Source organism: Balaenoptera ricei, chromosome 14 (assembly GCF_028023285.1).
Source record: "Balaenoptera ricei isolate mBalRic1 chromosome 14, mBalRic1.hap2, whole genome shotgun sequence".
In the NCBI taxonomy this organism is placed as follows: Eukaryota; Metazoa; Chordata; class Mammalia; order Artiodactyla; family Balaenopteridae; genus Balaenoptera; species Balaenoptera ricei.
In genome coordinates, this window is record NC_082652.1 from 33,361,805 (window position 1) to 33,375,016 (window position 13,212).

The 13,212-nt window shown below is 40.4% G+C and overlaps 1 protein-coding gene across 1 annotated transcript in view; it reads left to right on the forward strand.

The window, feature by feature from the left end:
• The window catches only part of L3MBTL4 (L3MBTL histone methyl-lysine binding protein 4), a 292,044-nt gene that overhangs the window by 185,733 nt on the left and 93,099 nt on the right, over nt 1-13,212 (forward strand). Inside the window, exon 13 of the mRNA XM_059893784.1 lies at nt 8,980-9,153. Within this exon, the coding sequence (XP_059749767.1) occupies nt 8,980-9,153 (174 nt within the window). The remainder of the gene's footprint in view (nt 1-8,979; nt 9,154-13,212) is intronic.

Genomic DNA, 13,212 nt, shown 5'->3' on the forward strand with positions numbered 1-13,212 from the left:
TTTACAATTTCACTTAAATTGAATTTAAAGCCATCCAAAAGATGGGATTATTTCCTTATGATCCATAGCCAAAATACACACCTTTAACTTATGGATAATTTTTTTAAATTATGCTTGGAGCATTTTTGAGTTGAACTGTTCTCCAGGTGCTCCTCAGACAACTGTCCTGAAAAAGACTTTCACTTCTAAGAGAAATTTTGTTTTAAAACAATGCATATTTATAAAAAGAGAAAAAATACTTTCAAGACCTTTGCAGAAATTAAATGTATTTCAAACCAGAATATTCCAACTTAAAATGCATTTGACAGTTTAAGCTATAAAAAAATAATATTGACATGTTCATACCACTTAACCAAAATATTAAAATTAAAAGGGTAAAAACAACTGATAGTAACAGAAACACTCATCGTAATAATGGAAACATACACTTATCACTTGAAATTGTTTTGATTGAATTAATAATGTAGCACATTCATCACTTTACTATTTAATTTACTGCTTAATGTTAACTATGTTGATAATATTCTGTTAGAAATTTTAAACAGTAGATTCTGTCTATCAGATCTTCTCCATGTACAGATTATACAAATTACTTAGTACATTAAGCTTGTTACAGCATAAAATTTTAAAGGCCATTAGTGTGCTATTTAGTATATGATCATATTCCTTGAGAATAGTTTATACCTTGGAAGTTTCTAGTAACAATACACTAAAGTACTTTAGAGGAAAGAGACAGACACACACACTTTAACCTTCACTCTTGATGCATTTTTCCTTCCCTGTGTAGTTTACTGAAAATATTACCTACAACAGAACAGTTCAGATAACATTTTTGCACACACTCAATCAAAGGGTATCTCCTAATGCATACCAAGTAAATGTCATATGTTGGATCTGACTTTTTGGTATTAGAACTGACATTAATGAAATGACTAAGCTCATGTCTCTAATGAAACAAAAATAAGTGTAGATTGCATTTAATTTTTATCTATTTCTGTATACACCAACAGGGTTCATAACCTTGGGATGTACTCTAGTCTTTATCAGTTTAAAAATCTGTGAATATTCCAAATACCATACCAGGATCCCAGTAGGATAAGTTGTGATGGGGGCTAAGTCCTCTCCAGGAGGGGGCTGGTTTTCCACCTCTGCAGCTGGGCCTTTATTGTTTCATCTGGATGATGAGTAGAGATGCCAGGAAGCAAAAAGGGCCAGATGTTTTTTTCTGTAAGGACAGAAGCAGCTCCTAGGAGGAAAGATTCAATCTGGGATAGCTAAATAAGGAGACTGGAAAGAGAGGAGCCCACGTGGGATGACCTGGGGGACATTGATTAAGGTAGGAGGATGAGAAATTGAGAGCAAGTTCTGTGATGATTGAGATATTCAGGTCTTTTTTTTTTTAAGTTGTATGCTTGAACAGTTTTATGACTTATTTCTTTAGAAACTGATATGCTGCTTAGGCACAAGATAGCCCAGGTTTATTCAGTTCACACTGATGTGAACAATAACTGTAGCTATAGAAACTTGTTATGGATACACAATATAAAAAGATGTAGATTGTGACATCAGTAACATGAAAAGTGAGAGGAGAAGTAAAAGTATAGTTTTTATATGCAATGGAAGTTAAGTTGTTATCTGCTTAAAATAGGCTGCTATAACTTTAAGATATTTTATGTAAGCCTCATGGTAATCACAAAGAAAAACCTGTAGTAGATACAAAAAGATAAAGTAATCAAAGCGTACCACAGGGGGGGGAAAAAATCATCAAATTGCAAAGGCAGACAACAAGAGAGGAAGAAAGTAACAAAGAAAATATAAAACCTTCAGAAAACAATTAACAAGGCATTAATAAGTCCTTTCCTATCAATAATTACTTTAAATGTAAATGGATTAAATTATCCAATCAAAAGACATAGAGTGACTGAATAGATAATAAAACAGGCTCCAAATATATGCTGCCTACAAGAGACTCACTTCAGCTTTAAGGACACACATAGGCTGAAAGCGGAGGGATGAAAGAAGATATTCCATGAAAATGGTTATCAAAAGAGAGCAGAGGTGTTGTACTTATGTCAGATAAAATAGACTTTCAGTCCAAAGCTGTTGTGAGAGACAAAGGTCATCATGTAATGATAAAGGAATCAATTTATCAAGAAGATATAACAATTGTAAATATATATGGAGTCACCATTAGAGAACCTGAATTTATAAAGCAAATATTAACAGAAGTAGAGCAAGAAATAGATAAATAGAAATTTTAGAATGAAAAATATAATAACCACAAATAAAATGGATCATTAGTATTATATTTTGCATCAGAATGACTTTTTTAAAATTAAAAACTCATGAGTATTTAATTTGTGCCGGTCACTATACCAGGACCTTGCCTAGATTTTCTCATTTAGTTTTCACAAAAATCCCTGTACTGTCACCATTTTATAGATGAGGAAATGAAAAACAAGCCTCTGGTACTAGTAGCTTTAATACAGTTTTCTAGTTCTTATATCTGTGCTTTTCAACGCCTAACTTGAGTAGTAATTCTCTTCTAACTTCCTAATTGGCCATGTTAGCAAGTTTATAATATATAGGATGATTTTACAGGCTGAATTACCCCAGAGAAAAGTACTTTTATTTATTTATTTTTTATTTTAAATTTTTATTGGAGTATAGTTGATTTACAATGTTGTGTTAGTTTCAGGTGTACAGCAAAGTGAATCCGTTATACATATACATATATCCACTCTTTTTTAGATTCTTTTCCCATATAGGCCAACAGAGTATTGAGTAGAGTTCCCTGTGCTATATAGTAGGTCCTTATTAGTTATCTGTTTTATATATAGTAGTGTGTATATGTCAATCGGAAAAGTATTTTTAGAGTCAAATTTGTTTCATCCAACTCTTTGAAGTCTGAGTTATATAGATGTAGACTTCTTTTAACTCTACTTATGAAACTTTTGTTCTTAATATTCATACATTTTTCTTACTGTGTGCATTAAATTTTCTAGTATTTTTAATGACAATTAAGTGACAATATCAGCTATTTTATGGACAAAAGTTAGAAAGTTTACCTGTAGTATATCTTGGGTAAACTCACTTTACTATATCTTGGGTAAACTCAGTTTTTTCTTTTTTTTGGGGGGGGGGGTCAGGTAAACACATTTTAAAGCCTCAGGAATTTGAAGAGAATTGACTCTGAGACCTTAGAATCTTACATATACGAGTTGGGTTTTGCTCATCTCTGTATTTGAGAACAATGTAATAGAACTTGCATTATATCCTCAGTAGATATTATAATGTATTCTTGGAAACTTCCTGGTCTATATCCCTGGTCTCTCTCTCTCTCTGTATATATATATATATATCTCATTTATACTTGCTCACAATCCTCATAGAAGTAAAATCGGTAACAGTTTAAGTCCTATGTTAGCTTTTAAAAGTTTCCATAGAAAGTATTACAGATGTTCTATAGTTTCAGTAACCTGCATTTCAGTGTTTATCATGCCTTTCGATACCATTGGCCAAGAAATCAATATTTTCTTAAAAATAAAAGATATTCATTTAACATACTACGTAAGTTTAAGCTACCCACGTATTAAAGTTAAATGGCAGTGAGGACAAATGGTCTTCTGTTCACCAGGGACCATCGTGGGTGGGAGGTGGGTGCTGCTCTTAACGCGATAGGTAGGATGTAGGACCTGCCAGCGGGCTGGGGATCTTGGTGTCATCAGGGCCCAAGGCCAGGCTGCAAGGCAGGCAGCCTTTGCTTATCTCGCCCCCGCCCGTTTCCTGGCTGACCCCCTTCTCGGAGAGTCGCAGCCCCTTACCCTCTGGCAGCGGCAGCATCCAGGACTGTCCTGCCGCCTTTGCTGTGGGAGGCCAACCCCTCAGACAGTCTCCTTCCGGGCGCGCTTCCCAATACGAGGCCCCCACTCACTCCAACAAGTAAATTCTTACCTTTTGAACCTAAGCGAAGAGACTTGAGCGTGTCACCCCCCAGCTCAGATGTGTTGTCTTATCTAGGTCTTAGAAAGAAAAGAATATAACTGGATAATAAAATAATGGAGACTAAAATACAAAAGGCAGTGGGCTTCCCGGAGGGGTGGCTTAGTTGCATTAGAGAACTCTTTACAGTTTAACTACATCCCTAATTCCTGGGCTATGTGAGGGCATATTCCTAGATCAGGGCTCCTCCTGGGAGCTACTTGCCTTTTTTGGATGACTTCACTTTTCTGGATCAGCAAAAAGGTTGTCAACGACCTGACACTCTTCCTGAAATATCGCTGACCTCTGTGTTTGTATTTATGTTTTGAAGTACAGCACCCAAGGGGCTCTTTCATCTTTGCCATTTTGCTTAAATTTGTAATGCCTCCCTACCCTTATAACGTCATGTCACAGAGAGAAAATGCTAATCAGTACTTGGGAAGGGAGGGAATTCAGAGTCTGGAGGAGGCCGCTGTGGCTGGAAGGACTCTGGTGCCTGAGGCCCCTCCGGCCACCCTGAGGGCGTAGCTGCACAGGGGTTGGGAAGCTACCAATTAGGTGTGTGGTGACAGCTTAGTAATAACCTCGTGGTCCAGACTGTCCACCTCCCAAGATTTGACAGTTCATGGCCCATTATTTTCAGCAAAACAAAGTAGTCAGAGACAAGCAGGAACCACACTTGCTGCTTGGGTATGAGGAGATGAAAACATTGTAGATACAAGATGATCATACGGTTGGATGAGCAGAACCTGGAGTCCAGGGGGTTTGGAAATCAGCAGGTGCTATCTAGACTCTTGGAATTGGAGCTGCACGGGAAGAATCCAAAATGAAGGTGGGATCCCAGCCAGTGGGTAAAGCACAGTAGGAGAGAATAATTCAGGGGGAGAAGCACATAGGCGACTGGCCAGCTGGTATCGGGGAAGTGGGGGGTCCTGGCTGCCTAGGTTGGGATTAGGAGGCAGAGGGCCTCCTAACGGGAGATGGCCCGGCAAGAAGCAAGTAGGAACGTAGGGCCTCTGTCCCTCGGATCAGGACTGGTCCTGAGAGTATGAGGAAACTGCACCAACCTGTGGAATCAGGTGCCCCTGCTGTGGAAGGAAGGAGAATTCAGAGGCCGAGGACCCTCCCGGGCGTGACACCGCCTGCCGTGATTCAGTGCCCCCTCCCCGCCCCCTGCCCCATTACAACCAGCAGGGGGGCAGCCAAGGACGCTGCTCCTAAGAGGAGTGCACGACAGTTTTTAAGGAAAAAAATATATACTGATACAGTTTTATTTTTCTATTTCTCCTCAGATGTTAAAAATTCTACTTAAATATTCTGAAAAGCAAAACTAGTATTTTTAATGGCAGCCATTTTTATGTTTCCTTCTATTTATGAAGAGGGCTACTAGGATCTCGGTTTTTAGCTCTCTCCAAAAATCTCTTTTAAAGTTTGTCTGCAGCTGCCTAGCAGTTTTTTGCTTATTTAGCATTCACCCTCTATTCATCTGTCTTGCTGATGAACTTGGGCCTGACATATTTTATAAATTACTTGGTTGAACTGTATAAAATTCCCAATATTCTACTGTCTCTGACTTTTAAAAACTGTATAGTTCCTGCTATCTCTTCCTTCTTTTCCTGCCAACAGCAAACACATGTTGAATTAAGGAGGGATGGGGAGCTGGTCTGCTCGATCAGAAGAGCCCCGCCTCCCCCAGGACGCCCGCTCAGGCCTTCCCTCCTGGCCTGCAGTTTTCATGCCTCCTTATCTTCGTCCGTTATGAGCTTAAATTTGAATATGTCACTTCCCTATCCGTCAGAAGCTATCATTTTACCTTGACCAACAGAGCCTTAAGTCATAGAAATTTCAGCTTATGTCAGCAATTTTCTAAAAAGACTGTGTCTTCAGAACCTTTTCCCCCAGTATTTGGCTAAATCAAAAGTAAGCTTTAAGTAGTTGTATCACACCTAGGACAACCATTTCAATCAGTTTTTTCCTATGTGTACAGATTTATGCAGTCATGTATGTTCTTCCAAACACACATACATACACACACACACACGCATGAGTAAGGGTCTGCATGTGCAGGAGGGCAGGCTGACATTTGGAATGTCATCTCTTTAACAAAAATATTTCTCTGCATTGAACATAAGTAAGCACAGTGTTGCAATCCAGAAGCTTGTTCACAGCAGAGCCCAGGTTGAAAATGGTGCAGACAATGCAACCGAAAGCCCCCTCATCACGCTCCTTTCGTACCTTCCTTTGTCTCCCATCATTATCTTCTTTCAGGTTCTTCACCAGCATCTTCTGCAAAATATGTTTTTGTCATTTAATATTGGGTTGGCCAAAAAGTTCGTTTTGGATGTTACGGAAAAACCAGAACGAACTTTTTAGCCAACCCAGTATATTGTTTTGAACTTCATGCTTTTTTCTGATCTGTATAATCCTGAGATACTTTCTCATATGCGTCGCCTCCCACAATCGAGAAATATTCCATTCTAATGATGCTCCGAGGCATTGCATTTAGTTTTGCATGCCTGAGTACCCGAGAGACAAAGAAGAGCTAGAATGGGATTAGGAAATAAATGAATGTTTAAATGAGTAAAAGGATTGATTAATGAATGAAGATTGAGGGAAACAAAATTTCTCTCAACTTAAGCAAGTACTGAACAAGAGCATGAATGGTAGCTTCTACAATACTGGATAGATAAGCCTGAGGAAGAGACAGCATGAGTGTCATGCAGCACTAGTCATGTGCGGTAATTATATGAAATTTAGAAAATTCATGACCATAATGATCATTAAAAAACCTCAAATTGGGAGTATGTATTAGATGGATAGCAAAGCTTCTGAGTGATAGTGTCTTCATGAAAACTCAGCTGTGCTTAAAATAAACATTTCCCCATCTCCCTTAGGTTAGCCTAATGCCTTTCAATTTTCATCTGCGGAAAGTTCTTTCTAAAAATCTCCCTTAAATCTCATATGCTGCAGCCTAAACCAATTGGTCCTGCTGGAAACTGCTTTATCACCTCTGCACTTCTCATCCAGGACCCAGCATGGGCTGACTTATTTTCCCCTAGACATTAACCGTGGCAAACCCTGTACTGCTTTCCCTGTGAATGCTTGCCTTGGCTACACTTTGCGCAAAAATTACATTCCTTTTTTTTTTTGATGGTGCTAAAAATGTTTTCCCACTTCTGCCCACGTGATTGATGCTCATAATTAAGTGATTTATTTTGGGGTTTCCCAAGAAGGTGCCAGGTAAGTTTGGGAAATTGCTTATCCTGTGTGAGCCTGTTTTCTAACCTAGAAAAAAATAGGTCAATACCATCTTTGGGTATTTAGTACTAAATATTAGAGATGATATATGTAAAACACCTTGTATTGCAATGGGTCCATGTAAACACTCAATAGGGGTAGCTTTTGTTCTTATTATAAATTGTATTTTTTTGGTACATATCCCAACTTCTTCACTAGATTTATATTCTCCAGAGTGCTTAGCATGTAGCACATGCTCAGTTAGTGGGTTGTTGAATCAATAACGGAATAAACTAAGAAATAGTGCCAATTAATGTTAACTACAGAACATGCATCCACAGGGGCGCCCCTGTCTGGCAAAGTACAGGTCCACCCTGGCATGTTGGGCGAGGCTGGTGTTATCAGAACCACCCCATCCCAAATTCCATAAGGCCCGTTTTAGATACAGGTTGGTACTGAAGTCCTCTGAGGTTAGACTGTGTATAAGTGCTCCCTGGAAAATTCAGTCTGCTGTAAAACAGAGGGAAACTGCATTGCTCCCTGATTTTATCATGACTTTAAAATAGCAAAAGCAAACTTTCACGTATCAGAAAGGATGTATTATGCACCGTATACCAGCAAATTTATAGTAAGCAGGAAGCGAATTCCTAAAAAAAGAGCCAACTGCCAAGATACTGATGCATCTGAGTCTGTGCTCCCCAAATGTAAAGGATGGCAGCACTGTCGTAATGAGAGCAGCTACCACTAGTGTGTGTGTGTGTGTGTGTGCGTGTGTGATTCCTCGTGGTCACAACAGCCCGTAGGAGCTGGATCTGATTTTCCCATTTCACTGGAGGGGAACCGGAGCTCGGTGGACCAGCTCCCTCAGGGTTGTGGGCGGGGCGCCGTCCTGCCTGGTCGGCCCCTGACAGCATCTGCCTCGTTCCCGGCAGCACAGAGATTGGGGGCCTCTGGGGACAGGAACGTGGGCACAGAAATCTACCGGAGACAACTGATCACCTGTGGCAGGGGCCAGAGCCTCTGCCCTGAGCCTGCTGTCAGCCTCCTAACACATCCTGGAGTCAGGATTCAGCCTTGACTGTGGTCTCTCCTCTTTCACCCACAACTGGCCCTTCACGTTCAAACACAAAACTTCCTAGCTGGTTTCAGGAGGATGAAGCAGTCATCCAGATACACTATTTCTGGATACATGAATGATAAGAAGTAAAAGCATGATATTCTCTGATACTGGTAAAGATGTTTAGTTACCCCATAGTATTTTGTGATACAGGTAGTCAAATTAGAGCTTGAATATTGGAGGATACAAACTGAATTAGGTGTTTACATGACATTTTCGTTGCTCCATTGGATGTACATCTTTAGGTTGTTCTTAGATTTTTAAGTTGTTTTTTTTTGGCCTCACGGCATGTGGGATCGTAGTTCCCCGACCGGGGATCGAACCCGAGCCCTCTACGTTGGAAGCACGGAGTCTTAACCACTGGACCACCAGGGAAGTCCCTTAGATATTTAAGTGTTTTAGATTGTGAAAACCGTATTGCTGATGACTGTACCTGTAATGTCTGCTGACTGGTGTCTATGGTCTGGCACCTGAGATCTTCACAAAGGGCAATATGAAAAGAAACTTAACCTGAGTGTGTTCAGTGAAAGGAGAATGTCTCTATTCAGCTTTTCAATATTGGATGTACGTCTGTTCCAATGACAGTACAGCCCTGATGTATCACCCTAAACTGATGCCTGTGCTCTCATTTTTATACAAACCAGTGCCTTTGGCTGCCCGTATTCGGACATGAACTTGAAAAAGGAGGCAACGCTTCACGATCGTCTGCGAGAACAAACACAGGCAAATGTGGACTCAGACTCCGCACATTCAAAATCGAAAAACCTCTGTAGTTTGAAGTTCAATGGAAAACATGAAAAGGGGAACAGCCAGTCCAGGTAAGGAACTTCTGAAAATGTGAACCAGAGAGTAAAGCGTGTAGAACAGAAAAGAACAAATTTGTTGGTGATAATAGTTTCTTGTGTTTCTTCAGAATCTTTCTTTATTCTGTATATTATTGTGTTCACTGGCTCATAGAATTCATCTAAGCCTTGACGTTTATTTTAAAAATATTTTTTCTTACTTCATCCTCAAAAATTTGAATTTACCTCTAAGTGTAGCTATTGTACGTAGGCAACAGAAAGCAAATCTCACGTGTAAATTCTGTAAGACTCCCTGTATCTCTGGAGTCATCTCACAGGTGGCATCTCTCTGGGCACGTGGCCCAGGGTTCGCATCCTCTTGGTCCCATCAGGATCCCCTCGCTCACCTGGTACTTGTCATCTTTAATCCAAAAGTCCCTCAGATACGATTTCCTTACTCTGAATAGTTCCTGTTTTGATTTATCGATGGCACATCATCCTTTTGTTCCTAAGTGTAAACTTATGACTTTAAGGATCAGTTCTCAATTTTTATTTACTTATAATCATTTTCTAAGAAGCTACAGATGCAACCTTATTTGCTCTTTTTTAACCTAAATGAGTAAATAAATAACATTTTAAGATAAAAGTTTCATCCTCCATGCTGGGAATTATAAACACAGGAGAATCTAACTACAAGTAAATAATTGGAGACCAGACAGAGATGGAGCCATGAAAGGCTCGGCAGAGGTGAGAAGTGGGTGTTTTTCAGGCCCCCGCTGCAGGCAGAAGGCACTGGCGTTCAAGGTTGAACTTTGGAGGAGCTGGTACGGGAGGGGCTGCTGGTTTTCCGGACCACCATCACCCACCCCCGGCCCCACGCCCAGCCCTCGCCCAGCCCTCGCCCAGCCCTGCCCTTCCCGTTCAGCACGTGGGAGAGGAAGGTGCGTGCCTCTCTGCGGGGGCAGACTTTCCAGGAACCCCTTTCTGCCCTTTCACCCTTCGGTCCCAGCGTGGATGCTCCTTTACTGCCAAGGTCTGTTCACTGGGAGAGTTTGGCTCCTAGGACACACTTTTCACGTGGAGTTTACATCCTGGACTGTGCATTTTGTTCTTCTTGTAGAGCATCTCAGAGACGTTGCATTTTCGTTAAGCAGCTGATTTTGAGCGTGGTCGCTGTGCACGGGGCCGCCCGTCACCCTCCGCCGCGCGCGCCCCATCCTCTTCCTCCGGGTACCGCGCAGCTCCCCTGCCGCATGTTACCCTGCGTTTTCTCCTTTGCTCTCCACCCACTCCTCTTGCTGGAACTGTACAGGGTCTAGTTTTTCTTTACTGCTTTTCACACCCACACCGTTTACAACTTCAAGTGGCTGAGAGCTCGAACAGCTTTTCCATTTCCTAGTTGAGGGAGTTTTTTCTTTTTTTCTTTTTAAACTGTTTTCCAGGGAACAGCGCTTGTTTATTCCAGAGACCAGTGCATCCATTTGCTGTTACTCTTTTTGTTCTGTTATCTTCCCCCCCCCAAATAAAAACTCAGCGTCTCTTGTAAACATTTTAGACATTCATGCTCAATGTCAAAAGTCAGAGAGAATAAACAGCTCTTTGAACTGCTTTAAAAAAACGATGACTCCGTCGTGTTCTCTTGGAGGTTAGCCCGGCCTTTCTCTTCAGCACAGGTGTATGGCTCGCCCGTCCCTAACTCGCCTTTCAGTACATTGTTGTGTTCTTTGCCGTTCTGAAGGGTTTTTGCACTGAAATGCATCCAATAAGCGTAATTACTACAGATAGAAAAAGCAGAGAATGTTAGTTAATAACCAAGCAAAAAAATTACACATGATCCTATCCTGTCAGATCCTGTTTCGTGAATGCACAGAGCTGTGTGAGCGGCTGCGCGGAGGAGGGGAAGTGTCACGGTGGTCCACGTCTCGAATTGTTAAGCCTTCTTTTTCTTTCACATCCCAAGACCAAAGCCATTCTTGCACTGCAATCCCCGTCCTCTTTTTTTTTTTTAAACCAGTCATCACAACAAAACGATGTTCGGGTAAGTGGTCTTGGCAGTAATGCTCACTTTGACCTGCTTCCATCCCCATGACCTCCTGTTCGTGGTCCAGAATTCCAGCTCAAGGAAAAAAAAGAGAACAAGGAAATCGACAAGGAAGAATATGTAGGCTAATGACGAGCAGCTAAAATTTATTTCAACTCTTTTCACAGTTTATTTGTGGCAATCTCCTGAGGCTGCCTCTCCTCTAACCCAAACCTTTGCTCTTAAAATCACAAGATACCATGTACAGGTGGAGGAGAATGTTGAAATCCCATCTCCCCTCTTCTACGTGCTGAGGAAGAACAATTTGTAGTTGGCACGTGTCCAAGGATAGACAAGGGGGTGAAATTAGTGAAAATCAGGGTTTTAATTTCCTCTGGCGTCCAGTGCATCCATGGTCACCGAGCCCTGGACAGGCCTGCTCTAACTTCTTATACAAGCAACGCTGTCACCTTAGCATCTCCAGACTTCTTGCAATTCCAGTGCAAAATATAAAGTTATCTCTTGACCTTTTTCCAAAATCAATTAGATGCTGCCCAAAGTTTAGGGTATTTTGTATTTTCCTTAACTGCATCCCAGTTTTGTGTTTAGTTTTAGAAAGTATATTTGTTCTCATGTTAATCTTTGGAGGGGGAGTTATTATTAGTAAATTTTAAGTCTCCATGATTTAGTAGTGGAAATAGTCTATTTATGTTCACATTTTCTTAGTAGAGGGTCAGGTTATGAATTTGAGTGGATTATATACTGCTAAATGTTTATAGGATTCATCTTCATAGTAGTATGATTGCATGTTAATATAATTTTAAAGAGATTCACAATAGGTCGCCATTACTGAAAAACTGTATGCTGTAAATATATTCCCTTTCTTGGTGCTAGTAGAGTGATTAGTATTATACTCATGGTGCATTAAACGGAGGCAAATGACCTTAACGCTTGAGCATCTTTCATCTGGGAACGTACTGTAGGGTGGATACCTTAATTTGTTTGACAGTTTATAGTTTTCAGATACATTACCTTTAAAAGCTCCCCATAATCTTGTGATTTAGGCAAAACAGACATTATTGTTGTTATATTGTATATGTTGTATATACATATATACAACTATATATATGTTGTATATATAGTATTGTCACTTATTGGTGAAGAAGTAGAGGTTCTTACTAGTAGCTAATCCAGGACATAGGTCTTCTGTTTAAATCCAGCATATTCTTAGTTCAGTAAACTGATAATAGTAACAAGAGATTTATCAACAATAATACTAATACTGATATCATACACTTATTAGCTTGTGCCGCAAAGCATTGTGCTGAACAATTCACATACATGGTCTTGTGAATTTTATTTCATCCTCACAACAACTCTGTGCGTGGAAAGTATTCTGACTCTGGTTTTATAACGTAGGCACCTGAAGGTTCAGAGAGGTTAGGCAAAGTGTGCAGGACCACACAGATAATTAGTAGAAAAGGTAGGGTCTGAGTCCAGAACTACCTGACCCTAAATCCTATACATGTTTTCAACGGCATCAGGCTGGCAAAAGAATGGCAGTTGGAGGCTCTGAAAATGCCTGGCTGGGTTTATATTTAGACTTTCTACTGCTTTTCAGTATTCTCAGGGTCATCTTGTGAGGCATTTATTTCTTATTTTGTGAAAACAGAACTACTGAAGGGGAAGAATCTCAACCATGTTTGCCCCAAACTGTTTATTCTTATGTATACTATATAATGCAAGACTTCCACCTGAACACGTTTCTTTGTAATAGGTACTAAAGGCTTCGATCTGCAACGAGAGAATAAAATTATACTCATTAAAACAGTTTCATCGTAAGAAAATTACTTGAAATGCAGCTGCCCCCCCCACCCCCTATATTATGTTAGCTGGCTTCCCGGGCCTGTGTAGGACATTTTTTCCAGGCCCCCTCCCCATCCACCTGGGTATTCTTTAATAACAACTTCTGCCTCTAATTTACACAGTCAGCAGGACCATTAGTTAAAAGAGCTGTCATATTCAATCATGGCTATTAAGAAAACCTAAGAAAATGCCTAATAAAGCTCACTTTG